Here is a 25,115-nt window from a genome sequence, read left to right on the forward strand (position 1 = left end):
TTAACCAGCCCCAGAACACAGAATGTCAACCTAATTCACCTCTGTATTCTCACCCTGTGCCGTGTGTGTGTGTGTGTGTGTGTAGGTGTGCGTGTGTGTGCGTGTGTGCACGTGTGTGTAGTGATAGTTGTACTTATTGTCAACTGAGTTAACAAAAAGTCCAAGTGATCCTGTTTTTTTTTTTTGTTCTCCAAATCCACTGCTAGTATTTGTTTTGTTTTTCTTTTCTATTTTTACCGTCTACCGCAAATCAGTTATTCATTCCTAACAGGATGCTTGCCTGAGTAATGACTTTTGCTACATTTTCCAGTATAAGCCGTATCACATCAGTGTCACCTTGAGGATCTTCTACATTTGTTTTACTAAGCAAAATAACTTTGCCCTGCAGCTATGCCTGGCCGTCTGGAAGCACTGTATAGAAGAAATCTTAAGAGTGAGAGGAAAAGGAATGTGTATAAGCTACCTTTTTGAAGAATACCTATTAATTACCCATTCTGCATCTTATTACATGCAGGAGATGTTTCTGGACTCCCACAGTGCACTTTGTTATTTCAATAGCTACTTCTGAAAACAAACCAACCTAAGAGCTCTCAATGAAGACATTTCATTATCAGAGATTGTCAACATGGCGTGATTTCTTTATTGCGGATGCTTCTAGCCTAGCAGTGCCCATTTCTGTCCAGTCATGTGGCTCTGTTTTTGTTTTTGTGTCTTATTCATGCTCTATATCCCTGTTATCTATTGTGATTGGTGTGTCAGACCCACTCAAGATAGAGAACATTGTAGGGCCCTAATCTCTGTTAGGAATTTCTTGTCAGCACATTTAAAAAGCTAATTCGATTTGCCTCATTCTTGAAAAGGTGCAACAATAAGCAGAAATATGAGGGGTGATATTTGGGGTCGCAAGGGGTGGGGGGTGGGTGGGGGGGTGTGCAGGCATTTGTGGACCAGACAGAGGAAGACCTCTAACCCTGATACCCAGGCTGTCACAGATGTTGACACCCTGCGGCTTCAGCCTGTCATTGTAATGCTGACATTCAAACACTCAATGTCACTCTGCCCCGCCTTGAGCTTAGGATACACCTAAATCTAGACACAGATCAGGAATGCATTACATATCTGACAGTGCAGCTAACAAATCACTTCTGCTTGTTTAATAGCCTGTGTCACATATCAATTTAAGCTCCTAGTCTGAATGTGTCAGCTTTGCTGTGATTTGTGGAGACAATCACAGCTCACGGAACGCTGCTTTTTCATGATTTCTTGGACGAAGCTGATACCATTACAGCAACAACAAAAAAAGCTGAAAAGAGTGGTGACTAAAGGCAAAAAATACCTTCTTTTAATAGTTAAAACTAATGATAGACAAATCAGAATCAGAATGCATGGCAGTAACTTTCCAGTGTCGCTGTGACGCAATTTCCTGCATCTTTTAATTCCTTGGTTTACTGATTAGGGATACATAAAGTATGAAGCATTATCTTTACCAGCATGAGCTATTACACCAGATTAAATTTCATTTAGCCCCACGTAGCAGAAGGTTGAAAGTGTCGTGTTGGGAATATTTGCTCAAACATTATCCTCAAATATAGGTTTCCCTTCCCTCAGTCACCTTGAGTAACAAAACGCCTGGGTGTAATGACTCGTGGTATGAAATTTGAGCTGATATTATGAATATTAACGTGGATGCAGCACAGAGCCAGAGAGAGTGGAGGGGAATTGTTGAACCTGAAAGTCACATATGTGCTGTCCCTGGTACCAAAAAAAGTAGCTCGGATAAAGGCCAGTGAGACCTTTAACTCCAGTCCTATTTGTTGTGCTGCCTCTTTATAAACTGGCAGCAGTCATGATGCTAGGGCTGCTTCCTTATGTATCTGAGCACCCTGTAGTATTTTCACAACTAGCAAATTATTATGCTTGTGGTGCCTTATCAGAGAAATCTTGGACAATTCAAAAATGTCTTCCACTCCCTGCACTCTGAATGCCTTCACAATTTGTTAATCTGATGGACCCCTCAGCCGTCACAAAACTGCCGTTCACTTGTCATTATGTGAGGGGCAGGCTTGCTTAAAATGGATGATGATTGAGTTTTACGTTGAAAAACGACAGTCCCCTTCCCCCTAATGCTTTCCTCTGCATTAACATTCTGTGCCGTGTGCAGTTGCTCTATGCCTTCACCTGTGATGTGTCAGGAATACCACAGTGGAGACAGACTGGAGCCGAGCACACTCTGAACAGGAAAATAAAACTCCCGACCAACTGGATAAGGAACGGCTGACCCAGCTCGCGCAGATTCCACGTTTTACGCCGGCACACACATAAACCCACATGAGGCCACACACAGACACACACAGACAAGGTGACACTACGTTCATATAAAGGACACAGTCTCACAATGGTGGGAAATGAGAAGAGAAATGGTAACATTTGGCCCTCGCTCAGACAGCTCTGTCGCACGACTCAGTTATTGAATTTTGATACATGGCTTTTTTTTTTGTGCCCTAGGAAGCTTGACCATTATTTTCCCTTATCGAGATGATTATTTATTATATTCTGCCATTGAGCGTGGTGATTAGCTTACTGTTACTGTTGAGTGAACACGGCCCATTGTCCTTCCAGGCACAATGTAGAATTTTTTTACTTATATGTGAATGTGAATCAGGAGAGTAAAGAAGTTACTGAGGATGTTTTTCTCGCTCAGCTGAAGGTCAGTGTGTGAATATGGAACGACAGGGGAGAGAGCATGCACAAGTGCGTGTGCGAGAGAGAGAAGACTGCATAAAGTATTCAGTTGTGTGTGTGTGTTTTTGTGTGTGTGTGTTGTGTGTGTGTGTGTGAGCACTGAAGAGAGAGTAAGGAGAGATACTGCATTAAATGTAACTCTGCAGGCAGGCTGTGCCTTAACCTCATATCTGGTTTCTTATGTGGGGGACATAGAGGTAAAGATCTTCTGTGTGTGTGTGTGTGTGTGTGTGTGTGTGTGTGTGTGTGTGTGTGTGTGTGTGTGTGTGTGTGTGTGTGTGTGTGTGTGTGTGTGTGTGACAGTACAGCTGTGCTTTGGGAGTGACAGTCTTTATATGAGGTCCACTGTCACCCCCTCTGCAACAGCTGCAGCATATTGTTTTTTACCTGGCTGAGTCTGTGGGAGAACATTATCAGATGTAGCCCGAGGAGTAATAATGTTGTGAGCGTGGTCATGTGTGCATATAAGTTGGTGTACTTTAACCAGCATTGTGCAGGTTACTGAAAATTAGTACAACAGTTACTAGTTCACTCATTGCGATTGTACCCATTATCACTACCAGTGTTGGGAAGGATACTTTCAAAACGTATTTCGTTACAGAATACAGAATACATGCCCACAAATGTAATTTGTAATGTATTCCGTTACGTTACTCAATCTGAGTAACGTATTCTGAATACTTGGATTACTTCAAGATTACTTCCACATTGAATTGCGTTTTAGAAGTGTAGGAATGCGGCTATCACATCCAGCTTACTAAACAGGCTTATAATGGTGTGTTCGTTTTATTCCAACTAGCTGAATGTGTACCTGAACAAGCGGATAGATTATGGTATTGGTAGTCCCGAACTGCATAGCCTACTACAAAAATCGAACTGCAGTGTAAGCTACCACAAGCTAATTTTAGCTAACGTTAGTTAGCATGTCAAACGGGGCTATAGTCTTTAAACGGCTCTGGAGCTAGTAAATCAGCACCTAGGAAAATGTAAAGTCGCACGTCAATGTTAAAATAGCAAGGTGACCAGTAAAACTACAGCAGACGACTACCTTTGGCTAATTAAAACAATAACTTAATTTAAGATGCTTCTTCAGGTTGGAGGTGGAGTAATTTTGAGCTGAAAGAAGGCTGGTTGCTGGCAAGCAGAGGCTGCACGGCACAGTTAGCTGTATTTCATTCTCCAAGATAGAAACTTATTGCTGCCCTGGCTCTGTCGTGCCGGTTCCGACTCCATTGTGACTGATCACGCAAATAGCTATTTTTTTCATATCGGGGCTTCTGGAAAATGCAGTCCGATGCCGACTGATAGATTCACGTCATCCATTGCGCCGCTGTACGTACGGTCGGGTGACGTTAAAATCCGGGGGTATAGGCTGTGTTTGTCTGAGTAACGAGACCATTTAAATTACCGGCATTGTAATTGTGTTATTTAATTTGAAAAAGTAGTCCGTTACATTTTTTTTTGTTACCGCCAAAAATAGTGGAATAGCACCGACTTTAACACACCTTTGCAAGTACATTAGCTGAGTGAACTGACATAAGATCACTGCTGTCAAACCTATAATGTGGGACTTTGTGCCTTCCTGCAATGGCATATAAACAATGGCCCTTAGCAAGCTGTTTTCCATGCAAAACCTCCAACTACAAGTAGTAACATTACCGTTTGATGTGTGCAGATTAAGATTTCAACACTCGCAAGGAGAAGCGCATATTATATCCCATTGCTATGGGTGATAGGTCAGAGGAAAGCTATTTTCTGGCCTTAAATCATTTCGAGGTAGACATTGTGCTCTTGTAAATGGTGTAAAATTGGTGACTGAGTGGCAGAGTGGTTCACATTTCCTTCCCAGTGGCTCCTCTGCCTCTGAAGTTTTTGAGCATGTCATGGCTAATCTTGTTAGAATTCATATTCAATCATTTCCTCAGAGAAAATACATTCATTTACGCTGCTTATTTACATAGTGTATTTTCATATGTATAAGCAGACAATGAATAATGTTCAACGCATTAGTGCTCTGCATAAATTGCTTTTGCCTTCTTCATTATGTTTTGGGATTTGTGGTGAAACAAAAATGATTTTCATTTTAAATCATCTACAAGCAATGTTCTTCCATACCACGCTGCCAAAAGCATGACATGGGGTGCAAGGATATTGAGTTAATTTATAATCATCAGTCCTCAAGGGGAACGCGCAGAATTGGGAGCCATCAGCACGAAATGTGTTTAAGTAGGTGAAATCCGGAAAAAAAAGTAGCCAGAGCTAATTTCAACTCGGACTCTTCAGAGACTGTCTGTCTGCAGACTTTAATTAAGAATAGTTGGCAGCTAAGCAAATGCTCTGTTTCTGTGTGTGTAACAGATGTTTTGGTAGGTTGCAGATATTCATAGTAATAGATTACTTTATATTTTGGTAAGCCTTAATATGATTCATTTATTTATTTATTAATGCCGTCCACATCTTGTTGCCGGAGGGTTGCGAATTCTATTTTCTGCTTGAGGAACCTACTGCGTAACCCCATATGGGATCTCACAGGGACTATGTATGTTTATATTGTGGGTGCTGGTGTGTGTGTGCCCATCTTGGTAATGCTATGTTTTTGTGTACGGTATCTGTATATCCTCGGTGTGACTTTGAGTGAATTTGCATATTTTGTGTTTATCCACTCAATTATTTGTGTTGTAGAATGTGCACATTCAGAAACGTAAAGATAGATATTGTTTTGGCAAGTAACGTGATGTTTTTCCGATTATCAGACAATGTGTCTCAGTATTTAGCAGGCTGTGAAAGACGCTCCTTTTGCCTTGTTCCACACCATTTATGCAGCTCTGTAGACATCTGCTGTTCTTATTCCCGCAGCCATGGAGGTGAAGAGGCTATGTGCGCTGCTTTGTGTTGTTTACAAAAAACATCAGTCAGTTCTCGTTTGTTCTCCACTGCTTGCTGTATCATTTTCTCGTATGCTTGGACTGGAGCTATCACAAATATGCTTTTTAGATTGCAGAAGAGAGATATTCTTTTATGAAAAAAGAAAAAAAAAGACGCGTGCAGACATTATGTCTTACAAATGTGATTTTATGTGGCGTGAGGCTTTATCTGTTGCTTTATCAGCAGTTGTTGATTCATATCTGGAGATTGCCCCACAAACACACAATGACATGCCAGCTGCTTCTTTAGAGGAGGGCATTAATCCGCTCCAGGACAGTTCCTGTAGAAATGAAGGGATCCAGGGCATTTTGCCACAGTCTGCTACTTTCACCCCCCCCCCCCCCACACCCACCCCCGTCCTCTTCTCTCCTCTCCTCTGAGGATGTGACTCTCTGCTGGTCTGTTGCCCCGGCTCTCTGGATGGCAGTGACAGAGCGGCTGCTCATGAATGACCACAGCCATATTGACAGTGTATGTGCCAGGGGCCAGACCCCGTGTCCCCTAGATCAAACACACGTACACACACACGGACCAGTAAGGGCGCGACATATTGGGGGGAGGTGCTACCCAGCTGGTGGGATTGGAGCTGAACTCTTGCAGGCCATCTTCTGCTCTCTGCAGGTTTCCACTATACTTGAAATGTGGAAATGTCTCTTCCTGCCCACCTCTCTCTCTCTCTCTCTCTCTCATCGCTGTCTTTCTCTTCTCTCTCTTTCTTTCTTGTCATATGTGGGCTTGCAAATATTGTTTTATGATGAGATTATGTTAATGTAAAGATGGTAAATATCATAGCAGCTCAAGATCATGCCGTCAGCGATACCCCGGAACAACAGTCGTGAAGATGGAGATGAGATGTCTTTGTGGTTGTGCGCAAAATGGGAAAGCTCCTCGGGCATTCTGTTGTGCCTTTAATCCATCCTTGCCTTTGAATCCTCAGCCAGGAGCCGTAGCGCTAGTCGCACGGATAGCAGAGAGATGCTCCGTCTTTTCCTCTCTCATCTCGTATCTTGCGCTTCCTGTCGTCCAACGCCAGCTCCGTCTCAGCACAGCAGTGCAGCCGGCCCCTCCTTTGTTTGCATTTCAGCAACAGCCAACTGAAATATTGATAAACCCCATCTGACCCCCTCATCGCTGTGTCAGCAGCATCTTTAATGTTCCTTCAGAGATGCACTCTGCTCATCCGCTTATTGAGTGCACTCATGTTGGACCGACTTCACATGATGCATACATGTGCGGTTTGTGGCGCCAGCTGTTTCCCACCTTCTCCCGGTTTATGAACTAGAGATGAAACCGTAACGTTGACCTTACTCCCTGCAGATGCCGACCCTTTAATCCCCTTACATGGAGAGATCATACGCAGACTTGAGCTGTTGACAGATTTGCCACAGACAACATACAGTAATACCCTCCACTGCCATGCTGACAATACATGGCGAGAAAGGGCCTCTCCTACCGCCACTTAAAGCAGTGGTTCCCAACCTGGGGTCCGGGCACCCCCAGGGGGGGCGGCAAAGATCACAGGGGGGGCGCGAGTCTTTATCTGGTTTAAGGTTGAGGTAAAAAATAAATATTTGCACGTTAAACAAATTATGATAATACACTAAAATATATTATGTATACAAAAGTCTGTATGAAAACTATATATTTTGTTGTATCCTCGTCTTTCCTGCCGCATCGGCATCACTATTTTATGAATGAAACATGGCGGAGAAACGTAACAGTGCTGATAACTGCTCTGTATCAAAAAAGAAAGTAAGGCTCTATCTCGAGAGTTACCTCAACTTCGGTTTTTGGGGGGGCTCAGCTTTTCTCAGACATGAGTAGGGGGGGCGCCAAGGAAAAAAGGTTGGGAACCTCTGACTTAAAGGATCCACAGGGACTTCTACAAGTTCATTAAACGTCACATTCTGCACGCCTTATTGTCTCTAATGATCTGTATTCGTCACCCCTCCTCCTCCTTCCTTTTTGTACATCTCATTTTACCCCAGTCCGACCCCTTCAGCACCCAGAGGACACATCTTTAAGCTCTCCAGCGTGCCCTATAACCTTTCCTGAAGCACAGGAGGAGATGTAAGAATGTGTTGGATTGCTTATGAGGCGCCACACAAACTCAGCAAACCCACAGGGCTTTGGGGTTCCACAGCAAAGAAAATACCAGCCCACTATATATTTTTGTTCCTCCGCAGACGTAAATAGTTTTTATGTTGCGCCAACGGCATCTGCAGTTTATAGAAACTTGAGCTCTGAGTGGCATCGCTTCCGTTACGGCTGCCATTTTTTTCCCCCTATGACTTGGTGATAGCCACATCCTCTTTATCCCATCTCTCTTTCACTTCTTAACGCACATCGAAGCCTGCTTCCTTTTCCTCTCCTGGCCCTTGGGGTCAGTAACCTAACCCATACTGCAACAGAAGAACTGCTAATATGTGCACGCAAACGCGATGACGGTGCCAATTATAGGATTTTCTTCACATTTTTTTCACTTATCTCATATTTTTAACCAAAGGCTATAGATTGAACAATTATGTGTGATCTCACCTGACGTCAAAGCACAGGCTCTCTTGCACACTGAATGTGTTGTTCCTCGTGGCAGAAGGCAAAAACTGACACCTTTTTTGATTGTGTGCTTCTACTTCTCTGCCTCTCTATGGAGTGCACTTGTATTATCTAGCAATTGTGTAACAAGTCGGTAATGATGTTTCCTGATATGAATATATGTCATGATGAAACAAATGTATATAAACTTACACACTAAATCATCAAACTGAAAGTAAATGTATGCGTTGCATTAAACCAAACTCTTCATTTAACAACATTACAGTTATAGCTTTTTATTACAACTTGCTCTAAGTAATTCAAGTTTCATATCATCACAATATGATTCTGTTAAAAGTCAATAAATGATAATATGAGAAATGAGAGAATTTTTGACACACATATTACAAGTGTTATAAATACTGTTTATTTTTGGCCTCATATCTGTGTAAGATTATTTCATTATAGCTTTATATCTGTGCAAATGTATCAGCCTTTGTATCTGAATGTTTCTCTTCTTATAGTTTTAGAAGAACTGTTACCATTCTATAATATATAATTTTCTGTAATATAAAACTCTATAATGTACCATCTCAAATCTAGCAGTGAAGACAGTCACCGTACTTTTTTTAAAGATCCCCCCAGTCAAGTTGAATTAACTCTGAGCCAGTAAATCGATAACTAAGCCCTGAATTCAGTAGCTCGCTCCACACTTTCCCAAGAAACTGGATAAGATTCTTATTGCTGACGTTCCATCTTTATCACACACTTATGTCTCTCTTAAATATTACATCAAGCTTAGGACACTGGTGGACTTAGCTATTCCATTCCTTTGATCAACATTATCAGAACACACTGTCACTCTTGATTATCTGCGAGGCTATTCTGGGATTCATGTATCACACTGCTACAGACATCACAGGCATGTGACCTCTCTGCATTGCCCCTAATTGAACAGGACTTTACTGCACTGTGATATTATACGTTGCATTTCAATGGTGAGAGACCCTTTCTTATCTTAATGCTAATGTAGTATCCTGTTAGTCGGAGTATACTTACTTTACTTGTAAAACCCTGCCTGTCTCTCTTGTCCAACCTTATCTCCCACAGCACTGATGGACGTGCCTGCAGGAATTAAGTTTAGATTGGGGCTTGGCTTCAGGGCTGGCTGCCGGGGCTTTGGGGCTTTACGTGTATTTCATTTTATATGGGTGTATGTGCGTGCATGTGTGGCCGCCCTGTGTGCACCTGTGTCTGTCTGTAAGTTTATGGATATGTCATAACTGCTTTTTTTCACTCAAAATCCTGACAAGAGCCGCAAACATTCGTCTCCGGTTCTCAGCTGTTGGGTCACTTCTCACAAATGTGACTGTCAGATGTTTTTCCACATGAGAGGAGGAATAAACAAATGCAAAACTGTTTACATAAGTGCATGAAATATGTCTGATGGAACAGTGTCGTGCTGTGCAAATGGTCAGTCAGCGCCAACTTGATACTCCCAGATGTTTAGAGCCTTTGACTTTAAGAAACAGTGCTTGATCCTTTCCAGCTTTAGTGCCATTATCTGGAGTCCTCGCATGCTATCACAATTGGATCTTCAGGGCAGCGTGACGTCATAAATCCCTAATTAACACCCTTTCCAGACACTTTTTATTGACTTTTTGGCTGCAAATCACCCAAGAATGACTGAAGAATGGCGGCACTGTCTGGTCAGCCTCGTCTCAGGAGGCAATGTTCAGAGCGTCATAAAAGGGCAAGATAGAACCATAAATATCATTGCAGTTTGACATCTAAATTTTAATTTGATTTGGGAAACGGGGCAGACTTCAGAAATAATAGCTTGTTAGTGCATCTCCACATAACGGCATATTCCTTGACCTGAAGTCAATGCAAACCCTCGTCTTCCTGTTTGTTTAGTTTGTTCGTTGACCGATCACTGTGGAATATTGTCCACAGAGGTCATGTTGCCAGTAGCATCCACAGCAACAGACTCGGCCAAACTGGCAGGGATATATTGTGTGGGAGAAAAATCCTTTGTAGTTCTAATCCTCTCCTCATGCCCAGGCCTTGGTCATACATTCACTCCAGGATTATGTGCTGTTGCATGTCATATGCTGTGTGTCTGTGGGTCTGATATGGTTTCAGTTTGACTGGTCAGAGGTATGCAGCGCTGATTCCTTGTGTAATATGAGCAAAGTAATTATATAGTAGACGTTCTTTTTATCCTTCTTACACATTTCTTAACCCTGATGATCAGATACATTCCTCCACAGTAACACGCTTAAGCCCTATTCGCACAGGACTAGTATTACCTGGGGACCTCTAGTCATTTGTAACAATTACGGAGGTCGTCTGTGACTTTAATCACGTGCGAACCTGCCACGTCAGTAATTTGTCAAGTAAGAGTTCCACTCCTTCAAGTTACCTACTGTATTTCGCCAAACAGAGGTTGTATGATAATATTTGTCCCGTGCGAATCGACATCTCAGTGATTTTTGGCATGCGTTGCCAGTGATAAATCAGTGGGATACAATAAATTTGAATAAAATACAGACTTTGTTTATCCCATGTGAATGCGCTGCACGAAACACAGACGTGGAGGGGGGGTAATTTTCAAAACCATGTGAGGTCCTCTGGTAATACTTGTCCCATGCGAATAAGGCTTTATACTGTCATTTGTTTAAAAAAAAAAACATCAATCTCTTTTCTCAAAGTCTCTACAATTGACATTTTAATCGACCCAATGTTTTATTTTTGGGATGCCGTCATGTGTGAGAGGACCTTGTGACTGTGGCTGTGATTGTCGTGATTCAATTCCGGTCAGTAAATCAGAGACATTCAGTGGCAGACGTGATTCTGATCATTAATTCGGCTAAAAATAGTGGGCCTAAATTTTTATTTATCCTAGAGGCATAGAAGGTTATTGAATCAAAACAACTTTTATATAACGAACTAATAAGAAAACTTGATTAAGTGTTTGTACTCAAAAACAAACGTCTGAGTTCTCCGAGTGATTCAGCCACCAGATTTGAACCAGATTTCAACAACGGAGAGGTAAATATCTTGGCAATTTCTGTTTCATATTAGTCAGATATAAAAACAAATTTAGTGTAATTTACTTTAGATCACCTCCACCTTCGAGCTTTACATATTTCCACTACCTTATCTTATGTGCGTTGAAGGTAACCATGGTCTTTCATCCAGTTACATTTTGGGGAAAATTTGTTTCATAGATGAGTAGGGCTGAATTAAATGATTTCACAATAGAGAATCATTTGATTAATAGTCTAATTAGTCATGCAGTCTATAAAATGCCAAACATAATGACAAAAGATTATTACAAGTAACCAGAGTCTTAAGTGTTCAAATAGCTAAAAACAAACCGATAAAAAGTATTTATTTTAGAATGTATAAAATCTGAGAAAAGCAAGCATCAAGAAATAAAATCTACCAAAACAAACATCTGAAGTAATGACCAAAAGCGTTCAAAAAACACGAACAAAAGCACACATATACACAGGGACACACACAGTCTGACCAGACAGTTTCATCTATTATGGTATGGTTTAAAAAAAAAAAAAAAAAAAAAAATTCTCTTAAGCAAACTCAGCTTTCACACAAACAAACTGCTCTGTCATTTTTTGAAGGCGTCAAAACCACACCTTATAAAAAGCAGATTCCAGGTTACAATACAAAGAACTATATGAGCGTGTTTAATTAATTCATAATTTTTTTTTGCCCATTCATATCCTGTCCTTCTGTTGCACATACTAACGAGGCACTTATATCTAACCTTTACCAGCTCTGCTCTTTACATGCTTGCTACTAAGTTATTTGAAGAGTTGGGTCTCCGAGATAACAGTTTTAGGAACATCGATAGACTAACTTATCAGAGTTAAATTGAATGCATCACTTTTGGACAGATTTGTGCAGATACCAACCATTCGTGAACACCGGGATTGATTCTCTTCAGGAATTCGGCCAGCCGTCTACTCTGTGAGAAAAGTCGACAGCAATCCTTCCTCCCGCTCATCATCATGTTTTGATTCAGAGTGTGCACCGAAAGGAATATATGTTGTCATGTGCTTGTCAGAGAGCTAGCGAGAGACCACGGCAAGGAGGGGCGAAGCGAATCAATGTGCAACGTGTAAGATTTTAACCATTTTAAATAATACAAGGAAAAAAAGAATATCAATTTGTGGAGGTCAATGTTTGATAATGTGGCGGCCCGCCACAAATAAATCAATGTATGGGAAATAGAGGATGGATACCCGACCCGGGCTGGGTTCGGACAGATATTTAGAAATGATGTTCGGGTTTGGGTCGGGCGTGGTCACATCAGCGCGATAAGGCATTGGACATTTTAAATTTGAAACAGCTTATTAGGTAGCCAATGGGCCTGTTTCACTTGATGCAAAGGCCCATTGATGCGTGTGCCTGTGTTAACGTGCGCTTGTTGCCCCGTGTGCGCTGATGCGCTCATCTGTTGGCATTTCTGAATGCCTTCCTACAGTTGCTTAATTAAAGCGGGCTTTCCACACAAACAAACGTACATGTGTCATTAGTATGAGGAAAAAAATGAGATTTGAACTGTGTCGGGCTCGGGTCGGTTTCGGTTACTGCTCTGTCGGGCGCGGGCCGGGCTCGGACAGAAAAATGCGGCCAGATCCGCACTCTAATGGGAAACACTGGTAGTGTATAAAAATATTCATTTTATGACCAATCCTAACCTCTTCTTTAATGGAGACATTGGTTGGGATGACACCACTCATAAGTTATTGTTTGTTCACAGTGGCAGCGGGACTGTGAAGTGCTTCCTATTACCCTCTGTGTAGTTGTCTGAAGAGCTCTGAGAGAGTCCCCGTTGGTTCCCTCTGAGCTCTAATCTCTGCAGCCCTGTCTGTCTTGGCGCCATATGTCGAAAGAGCTGCCAGATTTACTCAGCATCATAAAGAATGTTTGAATACAATCTCAACCACTCACACCCTCCGTCTCGGCCCAGACTCCCCGCTCTGGCCTGCTCTGCTGTGCTCCGCATATTTTTCATCTTCTCTGCAAGCCTCAAGTCTTTTGTGTCATCCTACAGACTCCCATTTTCTCCCAAGTTTGGCTTAAGTGTCTTTCTCTCTTGCTTTACCTCCTCAACCTAATGCAGAGGCGCAGAGCCCCGTTGCTCCGAGTCGATGGATGGATCTGTGCGTGGAGAGAATGGGCTCAGATGTGTCCTTCGGGCTACTTGAGGAATCAGTAACATGCACACTAAGAGAGCCCCACTGAGCTCTGATAAATGTGTGTAACTCTCAGATAGGGCAGGACTGGCCATAGATTGTTTTGAATTTGGAGTTAAGGGCCTGAAATTCATTGGATGCAAAAGCGCCTGGATTCTATCAGTCTTTGCAGCTTTACACTTTCATTCAAAAGGGCTGATGGGAAACCTTGTCACTTGTAACTTGTGAACAGCTATTTCCATAATGTGACGTCTACCTTTGGCAACGTTATGACTGATTTGCCTCAACGATTTGGAGTTGCTGCCTTATTGCAGATATTACATCTGTGTCTGGAACTGCAAACGTGTGGTTAAAGACACTTAAGGCTTTGTGAAGGCTAAAGCAAATGATCTGTTAAAATGCTGGTGTCAGATCAAAGTCTCCCAACTTCAATGTGTGAGATTCTGTTATCTTTCAGTTAATAAAAGCTTTTCAGAGCCACATAGAAACCTCAAAAGCAGGCATGCACGATTAAAATAGGCACATCTTTTGTTAGTGATTTTCTCCTGACAGCAGGAATAATGTATTAACTGTGAGCTTTCTTTATATTAAATGTTTTCTTCTATGTCTTCTTCATAACCACAACATGGCAGTGTCAGTTACACTTAGTTTATGTCTCTTTATAACAAAAATATAATAGAACTTGTACTTGAAGTGATGATTCTTTCAGTAACAATTGGTTCACTTAAAGCAAAAAAAATTTACATTTTGGGAAATTCGCTTGTTGGCTTTCTTGTGGAGAGTATAGATGAAAGGATTGATAGCACTTTCATGTCTGTATGGTAAATATAAGGGTACAGTGAGCAGCTGGCTAGCTTAGCTTGGTATAAAGACTGGAAACGTAGGCAAACAGCTAGCCTTGCTCTTCCCAGAGGTTAAATTCCACCTACAGGCTTCGCTAAAGCTTGTTGTATCTCATTTGTTAAATCCAAAATTTGTTGTTTTGCAGGAGTTTGGTGCTGAAATATTTTGTGTCTGTGACATGGTACTGGTAGGTAGATTTATTTTTACCCTGGGATGGAGCCTGGCTAGCCGTTTTACCCTGTTTCCAGTCTTGATGCTAAGCTAAGCTAACCGACTGCTCGCTGTCGTCTTATATTTAGCATACAGACATGAGAATGGTATAAACAATTCATTTTAAAACGATACTGCGGGACCCAGGTGTAAATATTATTTAATATGCAATGGTTTTGATATTTTGTCATTTTTAAACCTTCATACTTATTAATGTGCCGTTAAATTGCAACCTTAACCAACTGCTGAAACTTGACCTTCTATAATTTCTCTTTTTTACTCTACAATAGTGAAACAAGAGAGGGCTGGATTAGCTTGTCTTTGTTGATTGGGTATTACTGGGTTTACCTTTTAAGACCATTCAGTTGAAACTCTCTCTCCATCTGTCTGGAGGCTGAGCCATTAGCGGCACTCCGCTGACAGGAGACCATTACCAAGGCAGAACAATGCGCAATCGAGTGGTAGACCAGATTTAGCTTGACAGTCCTGGAGAAAAAGTTTATTCTGGGAGACAATGAGGGCATTGATATTGTTATTCCAATTTATCCTGTTAAAATTAAGCTCAGACGAACCTCTTTTATTTAAATTTGACAGTTGCAACCCGCACAGTCGCTACCTTAAGGATCCTTTATCAGTTAGCCTTTGTTCTCTGATGGTATGCACATGTAGATGTTTGGGGACATAGGTCAATTTAAGGTCAAAGCTCTGTAATATCTCGTCAGCTTAGCGTGTGAATCGGCAGGGCTGTTCAGTGTTTGACCCTGGCTTTGCCTCGGAGAGTGTTCAGCATCTTAAAGCCACTATCCCCTTTCCGTGCTTTAGATGGTGCCATAATTCCAAAGCCTGGACGTTGCCAGTTAATTGGGTCCCCCTTACGTGGATGTGGGCAGTGCAGTGATGAATCACGCAGAGCAACGGCGAGATGAAACTGCAGCTCAGTACTGTCGCCGCCACCCAGAACAGATGCAGTAATCACTCCGGTGATAGTTGCCTTAGTTTCAGGCTGGTTTTCAAAAATATATGATGGATCACCCGCTGTGGTTTATTTATGGCAACATTCATCACAAAAAAAAATTACAGACTACAAATTAAAACAATGTGAGAAGCTATACTGGCATGTGTGAAATCGCAGGTGCTGATGTGTCATCTCACAGTGAAAGCTCTTTGCATGCAAAAGAGCCTGCCAGCAATTATTTCCATCTCACACACACACACACACACACACACACACACACACACACACACACACACACACACACACACACAGACACAGACACACCTAACCCTGCTTCTCCAAACACAACCTCTACTCATTTACAATTACCTGACACTTAATTTAGTTTTTTAGTTTTTTTATATTCTTAAATTCATCTGTGGCCTCTCAATTCCCCTTACAGCAAAGATGAAATTGTTGAACATGTATAGTCAAAGCGGTGATGGGCTTATTAAAGACACGGGGAGCGGAGATGAGGAGCTCGGGTCTGGCTGCAACTGCTGCATTGGCTGTCTGCTCAGCAGCGGGGAGGGGCTGAGGGAGGGAGAAAGAGAGAGAGAGAGAGAGAGAGAGAGAGAGAGAGTGTTGGGGAAGGAGGGCAGTGCTCTTGTTGAGAGAGAGGGAATGCCCGTAAATTGCGTCTGCCGATAATAGCGCATCAGCCAGAGCCCTGCGATTGGGAGAGCGGAGCGCTGGCAGTGCGGAGGACTGAGCCGCTGAGCACTGAATGGTACACTAGAGAAGACAGGCACACTTAGAAAGAGACAGAGAGAGAGAGAGAGAGGTAGAGTGAAGGAAGAGAGAGCGCATCAGAGCATGTTGAGGAGAGGTGGACAGGGAAGGATCAGAGCAGTGGAGAGTGGACGGGAGAAAAGTTACCAGGTCAGCAAGAGAACGTGGAATTGGAGCAGCTGAGGCTCACCCGGGGGTCTCTCTCCCACTGGAACAGCCTGGCAGCAGTAAGCAGCACAGGAGAGTGATATTAAGAGTGGATAGAGGTACTGTAACTTCTTCCCCAGGAAAGACAGTCCAAAGGCGATGGTAATGCTCCTCATAGGACTCTTCTGCACAGCAACTTCAGGACTATCGCAGCAAGACAGCAGCAGCAAGCAAAATACACTTACGTGCAGTTCCACTCACTTCTGTGCTGAAGACTTTCTTACCCAACTGTGTGCTTTGAGGTGGATGTAGTTGTGTTTCTGTGAGGCTTTTATCTTTTTTTTTTTTTTTTTTTTTTTTTTTTGTTGCTTCGGTGTGCAAAGCAGCGGAGACTCGTGTTGTTCTGTCCTGTCATCCCTGAGACTATGGTAGACTGTGCGTCAGGGAGCCCTTCATCAGCAGCTGCAGCCCTAGAGCATGGAGAAGTCCAGCAGTGAGGAGTCAGCTATTCACCGCAGCCCTTCCGTAGATAGCCGTGACTCTGATTTCGCCCAAGCGTCCACGTCTGGCCGCCCGTTTGGCGGCCGCGGCTTCACTGCCGGCGCATTCTACGGCTCCACGGGGCCGCGCAAAAACGCACAGCAGGGGCAGGCTGCAGCGGCAGCTGACACCAGCGCAGGAGACAAGACCACCAACAAGTACAGCTCACCCAAAGGCAGCAAATACGTGGTCTTTTACCTGGATCTATCCTTTGTCTTCCTTTTAGAATTCAAGAAGTGCAACATGGCAAGAGGCTGCCTCTGCTGCTTGAAGTATATGATGTTCATCTTCAATCTCATCTTCTGGGTAAGTGGCTCAATATATATATATTTTTTTTATGGTTTTTCATCACACTTGTTCACCGTGTTCTAGTTGATGAGAATTATACAAATGTCTGATGACTGATCATTATCCGTATCTGGGTTCGCAAATTTTGAAGGCTTAGTGTGTCACAAGTTTCTTAAAATGTTAATCAGGAAACATTATGGCAAAGTGATGGTTGCCATTGCAATCATGTGTTTCGAATTATTACATCAGGCTGTTTATGCCTGTTTCTCCCCGTGCATGTTGCTATTCCTGGATATCATGACAGAGTAAGTGGCATTGCACCAGGTCTTCTTTTGAATGTGACTGGTGGGAAGGTTGGATTGTTGTGGGTTTATTGCGGTCGCCCATTCAGATGGTTATGTGAACATGGGCGTTGACCACTCTACGTAACATAAATGCCGGACTGGACAATGACACCATACCAAACTCATTCTAAGTCCAGCGAGTTTATTTCGGAACTTGAAAAATCTGCCTTTAGTTTTTGTGCGCTAAACACATGGAAGCGTTTGCTCTTAAAATCGACGCTCTCGATAGCCCTGGACAATTCAAGACAATGATCTCAAGCCACTTTGACTCAGTGAGCAGTTGTTTTAACTGAGCATCGTGCTCTTGCAAATGAGGGAAATCAGTGATTTTCAAGGCTCAAATAAAGGTTTAAATGAATGAGTGAATGAATGCATGAATGAATTAATTCTCTTTTTTTAATTAAATGTCTTTGGGTAAACCTACAATCAATAATGGAGAAAATTTTAAGTTGATTTCAAAATCACCGCACCAGGACATTTGCCTCAGTTTTTGTAATTTACAAATTGTTGTAATAATCAATATTTGTAGTAGGCCAATTAATCAATAATAAGAAGAAGAAAAAAAAAAATCAATGTGATGGTGCTGTATGTGCCAAATTAACTCACAAATAGATTAACCCAGCGTGTGGCAGACTCTGCTGTGTGCCCATGCATGGGCATTTGTTGTAAAAGTGGGCATCCCTTGAATGCTTACAGAATGGATTAGAGGGTTTATAGGTTATGGGGCCAAGTCTGTTGTGTGGGTGCAGCGAAGCGTAAAAACACCCCAACACTGGGGACTCTACCAACCACCATGTCACTGGGTTGTGAGCCCTGCTAACTGGGGCATGTTGGTGGAAGCAGAGTGGGCATTAGCTTGAGCCCAGCTGTGATCAGGCCAGCATTGGAAACACACACACGTACACATGCACCACACAAGCCAAGATCCATCCCATTGTCTGCTCCATATACCAAAACGGACAGCAGTGCTCGTGGGCCAGGCTCTGGGGCCTGAAGCTGTGGACGTCTCTGCTGCTTCCTGACAGTGTCTCCATATCATTCCCATATCATTAGCCAGTCCGCAGAGGCACTGGCGAGAGCGGTTGGCAAAGACTTCCAAATGGCTCAGAGGCTCTTCAGAGCGACTTGCCTTGATGTAATGTTTGTTTTAGGGAATGAACGGGTCGGAAACGATTAGCTGATGTTGGATTCATTAATGCGGACATTGACTTACCTTGATGTGAGCACCTCTTTTGAACTCATTCACTATGTATACAGTGCAAGTAAGTGCTCAGGTCTTGACGTACCTACTTTTTTAAATAGGGAGGAAACTTTTAAGCATTTTTTAAATCGATGGCATCGACGGCAACAAAAACGATCGATCTGCAGCTAATAATCACGCATGTTTTCTGTTACTGAAAGCTTCATATTTTTTTTATAGCACTACCTCAGTAAATAAGGTAGATATTATTGATCCTTTAAATTCAGAATGGTGATCTAATCATCAATCGATGATTACGACTGCTCATCATTACGACAGCTCATCGAGCTACGAGTGAAACATGAGAGCTCAAGGCCATATTAGAATCGACGTTAACCGACCATCAGTTATGTACGTCATGTCTGGCCTGCTTGGCTGGTTCAATAGCTCAGAAGCTACCTCAGTGCGCTGTTATAGGTTAACCTTTGGCAGAGTTCATGAGGTCAATAATTATCCGCTATCTTCTTGAAGGGCAGTCACAGGGGATTTGTGTGAAGGCGTTTTCTTCCTAGGTTCTTTCCAGGCTCAATTTGTGCTTAACCCTTTTCAGTGGCAAAACCTTCTACTAATAACCGGCTGCTGCACACCACTAATAGGGGAAGGTGGAAAAGAGGCTTTGGATTTCAAGGGTGGTGGCCTCCGATTCATGTGCAGCCTAGCTTCCATGGAAAAGCATTACAACTATCCTGAAAGTGTGCAAAAACACCCTGGTGTGTGTGTGTGTGTGTGTGTGTGTGTGTGTGTGTGTGTGTGTGTGTGTGTGTGTGTGTGTGTGTGTGTGTGTGTGTGTGTGTGTGTGTGCGTGCGTGCGCGCATAGGGACCATTAGTGGCTATAGACTTTCCCCAGCGCAGCATCCCCTGCTGTGACATAATTGAATTTTTACTCTGGTTATGTTCACTTAATGAACACCCACCATGCATTTTCCCTTCTATTCCCGCAGATTGATACTCTTGTTTTCCTCCCACCAGTAGATAATTTTAATGGCAGTTTAATCTGTGCCCCCAAGAGTGGAGTGATGAGGGGGTTAGGATGCATTAAGTGGCTGGTGGGTCTGTCCCATCATTGGATTCTGGGGTAGCAGTGCGCCAAGTAGCAGAGTTGGGAATAAAGGGTTCGCTCGGGGTCGGGACGGGGTGCCTGAGCACTCTGTGACATAGGAAGGGAGGGTGAGAGGCATGTTGTATCTTGACACCCCTGGGACTGAAGTGATCTACCTCTGACACTCCAGGAATCACAAGGTTACTGCAGCTGGTAGGGAGGTTTGCCTTTGACGCTCTTACATCTCATCTCAGGACTGAAGGGGGAATGATGCGCTGCAGTAACCCGACACCAGGTACAGTAGGGGTCCCTTCTTCCTGACTGTGCGCACGTGCACGAGCACACTCGCTACACACGCACACATGCACACACAGCCATTCTTGAAAGTACGCGGTAACTTGAAGCACAAGGTAAACAGCGGCAGGCACTCCAGGCATCTCCATACATGTGCTCATCCTCAGCAGTTGTTCATGACCATCTGGCCCCTCTTTCTTATAAGGGATTAGAAGGGTCTGAGCTGAGGGGGGTGTTTCGGGCAGATTAGAGAAGTATTGGGTGGTGCGTTAGGATTGACAGCACAACTCCTTTGGACAGCTCTATGCTAAAGCCAACAATCATTAAAGCAAATTGCTTTTGTGCTGTGACAATGTGTTGTTAAGTCGGGGGGGGGGGGGTGTCTTTGTCCTCTCACACACATACAGTGACTGTTTGACCAGCGGTGGTTGGTGTTGAGTCCTATTGGTTTCAGCCTTGTGAGCATTATCAGTGTTGGTGTTCTTGCTGGGAGCAAGGATTACTCTGCACTGTGTCCTCTGTGCTCGCTTGCATTCAAGATTCAATTTACTGTCCACTGCTGCACTTATTTATCTTGTCCAGTGATACTGAACACCTTTTGAAAACCAAAAAAGGCCTGAAAAGACTACACCCGGACTTATTCTGCCAAAACACAAGCAGCATCACACACAAGCTCATTCCCTTCGTTCGAGATACTGTAGGTTGTACGGTAGCTAAATGGGCCCATCCCAGCTTTGCCATTATCGTGCCATATCAAAAGCTGAAGACTCATTTGATATTCATATTTGAAAGAAAAGCGTTAGCTCAGCAGTCTTGTCCTACAAGTATATGAGGGGTGGTAGTATCAAAGGCACTCCTTTGTCAGGGCAGAGAAAACCAAATGTGTTTAGCATTCATGAATTCTGGTGCTTACTTGGGGGATTGCTGCGGGATTTCGAAACCATTTGGTTCGAGGCAACAGATTAGTTTCCCTATCGATTTAATTACTGTATTTGATGTTTGAGGTTTCAAATGTAACCGTGCTCTGATGCTATAAAGACTAGAACTATTGACAGACTCAAGGTGTTTTGTAAGAAGTGTGTGTCAAACGTCAGCGTCTGGTTGAGTGGAATTCCATAAAGCATTTCACACAAGCTGTCCCTTTCCCGCCCCCCGGGATTTTCGATCCAAGGTACTGAAGCAATTTGCCCGTTTCACATTCTCCATATCGGCACATGAAAAGTTCAGTCATATTTTATGGCTCAAGAGAGGCGCGCATTCTAACAAACTTTTCTTTTTTTCTTCTTCTTCTCCTTTTCCCTTTTCAAAAGAAGCCCAGCTGAACTTCATCAGTCACTGCCAGGTGAAACAAGGATTGGGGCACAGGGAAATAGATGAGGGTTGAGTGCGCTCTGCAGGATGATGAAACAAGCTGTATATGCTGTGCTGTCACATGCATTTAATTCCGTCAATCCACCATGAAAGGCGGGCGGTTGAATTGGATTTCAGTTTGAAATGGCAGAATGAAGCATCAACCTCAGCCAGTCTGTCCGCCTAAATTTTACGCCTCCAACTGTTATGGGATAGGATAGTCGGTGGATTTAATCAGTGGTCAATAGAAGCAGTCACAGATTATCCCCAGAATAATCCATATCAAGCGTTTATACTACTGTATAAAATGTGCTCCCATTTCATGACTACATAGTTGCCACACTGTCTAGCCTGTGAGCAGGTCTTTTCATTTTTCTCCAACATTTACACAGAGAACATCACTGTATGTATGTATATGCATTTTAATCATTTGAGTTCTTATAATTGGCATCCCCCATAGATCGCTGGGCCTTGATTCAGACTGGCTTACCTGCTTGGTAAATATCTCCACATGCCTGCCTTTGTCCTGCGGATCGTCTGGGGAGATCACTCTAATTTACACGTCTCTCTGGCTGCTTCGATTTCCCAGCCCGTGTTGTGCGGTGCCACTGAGCTCATTAGCTCATGTTGCCGATCAACTGGGATATGCATCTGCAATGTTTCACTCTAAGGGGTTGAGGTAATAGAGCATGGGAACCGGAGGTTCGCATAGGTAGGTGGTGCTTTTGCAAGGGATTTAAGTCTCCCACTAACCTGACTCCGCCAGATGGATTGCTTCGCATTTGCTCGGCATATCCATCTGGGAATTTTCCGTTGGAGAACTTTGGGGAAGGGGTGAAAATACTGGTTAGCTGATTGGATGAACCATCTGTCTATCACCTATGTTGGTGATAGACGGGCCAAATGAACCAATCAGATCCACGAAGTGTATGAAAATACAACCACAAGCCCGCCCCTGCTGCTGCAGGCAAAGCATAGCTCGTTAGCTCAGCAAGCAAGCAACATGTCGGTAAAGGAGATTTGCCGTTTGTGTAACGAGAATTTAGGAATAAAAGACACCAATTCAGGTTCCCGGACCGCTGTCTGAAAATACTGGTTAGCTGATTGGATAAACCATCTGTCTGTCACCACCTAACCCGCCTCAAAGCCAACGCTGATTGGCCCGGTCGTTTGGCTAATGGCTCCAAATTTTCTCTATCTCAAGATGCCAGACTGATCTGCGAGTGGAAAACTGGAGCTCGCGAGATCAGGGCGGTCTCACGAGGCTAGTCTCCCACCCCATCGCTCATCACTCTTTGAATGTTTTTTTTAACACATATGAGAAGCAAAATAAACTGCAACGACTTGATAACCTACAAAAGTCATATAAATCCCTTAAAGTTTGATGTTTGCTACAAAGTAAGCATTAAGCAACAGGGTTGCAGGTGCAGTTTTTAGCCCAGTTGCTACTGTGTCAGCTATGTGGCATTGACTTGTAGTGACAGGTGAACAACCTGAGAACAGATGAAATAACGGTAACTGCTGCATGTAGGTCCAGGACTTACAGTACATAGAAAACCTCAGTTTTTGGTACATGCCGTTCATTCTTTGTTCCCTCCCTTTTACGCATTATACACCATCGTCCCTCTCGTTAGATTGAGAAGTGCAGATGGAGCATAGGGATGCCTGTATCTACTGTCTATCTGTCATCTGAAAGTCTCCTTATTGGCAGATGTCAAATTCACAGTGGCCAACTGTCATGGCGTTAGTTTGTAAAATATCTCATCACAACTGACTATACATCACATCTTTCTTTTTTTTTGTTCCAGCACGTGCAACAGAGAGCTTGCTTTTCTAAATATAGACCAGACGAGTTCAGATTACAGAGAATGGGAGAAAAAGGGGGAAAATAGAGTGTCATTAGTTCTGGATACATAAGCAGGATCTTTTGTAATGACTATGGACTATGTGCCAATAGAGAAGGCAGCATCAGTTGTTGTGTGGTCGATAATGTGTTGATATTGCTGAACAGAAAAGCAGACAATATCCTCACACTGTAGGTCATGCATTAGGGTTATTGATCAAAAAAGGTCTCATCCTTTCTTTTGGGTATTCTTTGTATATATTTGCAAAAAGCCCAAGCAAGGCGTCCACTCGGAGGCTATTGGGAAAAATGTCCACAAACACAAGCTTTTCTGTGCAGCCTCACAGCTGAGGGCAATTTCACATTTTACAAGGGAATTCAATTTGGTGCAAAATGATTGTTATCATCAAGTAAACTGTGTGCTAAATCCATGTTAGAAAATGAGTGTGATAGTTGTATCTTTTCATCTGCCTTCGGGCATTTCACCCATCATGTAGTGATACTTTATAGCACCTGTGGACTTAGGTAGGTATTTAGTATATAGCTGCAAGCCCATTTTTGCAGTCTGTCTGTGACAAATATCTCTGAATGTGCATTAACTTAATATTGCTTTGTTAGTCTTTTTCAGTGATGCATAACAATTCCCACTTTATTTCAGTTCGTGGTCCGCAACACGTTTTTATTCAGTAATTGGTGCAGCGAAACATGTTCAAGCTTTCACATGTCCTAGATGGAAAAACGTTTTTAGACTGGCTTGTGTCCTTGTGCTGCAGGAGTGACTACAAACTGCTATCTCTTTCTCACCTTCTCTTTTCAGCCCAGGAAGACCAATCAATGCTAATCTGCACCTAGGCAGTGAATTAATGTAGAATGTTGGAACAGCTTGCTAGTTCAACTACTCAGCATTTTCTCTTGACACCTTGAGGCAAATTACAGTAAAATCAATGTTTCCCAGTCAGTATCCACCCGCGGCTTTGCTGAGGAGCCTTAGAGAATATAATCATAGTCTTCTGAGAGCAAAATACATTTCTTTTAGATTACCCTGCTCTTGTTTAATTAACAGTATATGTGGTGTATATATGAACTAACTGCAGATCCATGAGCTGTGCAAACATTGTGTTTTGAATAGTGGTGTTAGCAATGCACAGGTTTTGAATGTCGCGTGGAAAGGCTGTTTATCTAGGAATACTAGATGTCTTCTAAAGCTTCTAAAGTTAAGTCCATCAGAAGAGTGGCCTGGGTGCAGCTTCCTAAGTTCTCCGGGGGTTTATCAGCTGTAGGCTGAGGATGCATCAATGACTTTGAGACCTATTTCCCCAGGGCCACTACGTCAATTGATTTGATTCTTTTCCCACCATAAACCCACTCAAACAACCCTCATAGCATCCTCAAGGGCTTGATTCCTACCTATCCATCTCCTTCCCCTTTCGAAACAACCTTTAAAGACTCCAGACACTCTGGGCAACCGTACCACGATACATTGAAAATATATGAGCAGCAGATTGACTCAGAATCTGTGTATTTTTTACAAGTGTCGTCTTGAATTTGGGTCAGGGACTCAGGCATTCACTGCTTGAATGGTAATGAGCCCAGGACACATCTCCAGCAGGACTCCAACACGCAATGAGGCACACTCTCATCTACGTTGTTAGCCATGACAAATGAGTCTTTTTTTTTTTTTTTTTTGCCTTTAACATTAGAGCATATATTGATTTATTTAGCTGAACCGCCGCAGATTACTGCTGCGTTGTAACTCAGCCATTAAATGCAGCATGTTGTTGCTTTCTAGATGGAAACACATTGGTACGTACGCTGACTAG

At 43.0% G+C, this 25,115-nt stretch overlaps 1 protein-coding gene across 5 annotated transcripts in view; it reads left to right on the forward strand.

Annotated features, from left to right (window-relative positions):
• tspan9a (tetraspanin 9a) overlaps positions 1-25,115 on the forward strand; it is a 173,937-nt gene that overhangs the window by 81,412 nt on the left and 67,410 nt on the right. For 4 of the 5 annotated variants that reach the window (XM_028584923.1, XM_028584922.1, XM_028584921.1 and 1 more), the window contains one exon: positions 17,123-17,202. In XM_028584923.1, coding sequence (XP_028440724.1) covers positions 17,140-17,202 — 63 coding nt within the window. In that variant the 5' untranslated portion in view covers positions 17,123-17,139. Of the gene's footprint in view, positions 1-16,081; positions 17,203-25,115 lie in introns of those variants that run through there. The other variant, XM_028584920.1, reaches the window with a different exon arrangement.

Source organism: Perca flavescens, chromosome 8, assembly GCF_004354835.1.
Source record: "Perca flavescens isolate YP-PL-M2 chromosome 8, PFLA_1.0, whole genome shotgun sequence".
Classification (NCBI taxonomy): domain Eukaryota; kingdom Metazoa; phylum Chordata; class Actinopteri; order Perciformes; family Percidae; genus Perca; species Perca flavescens.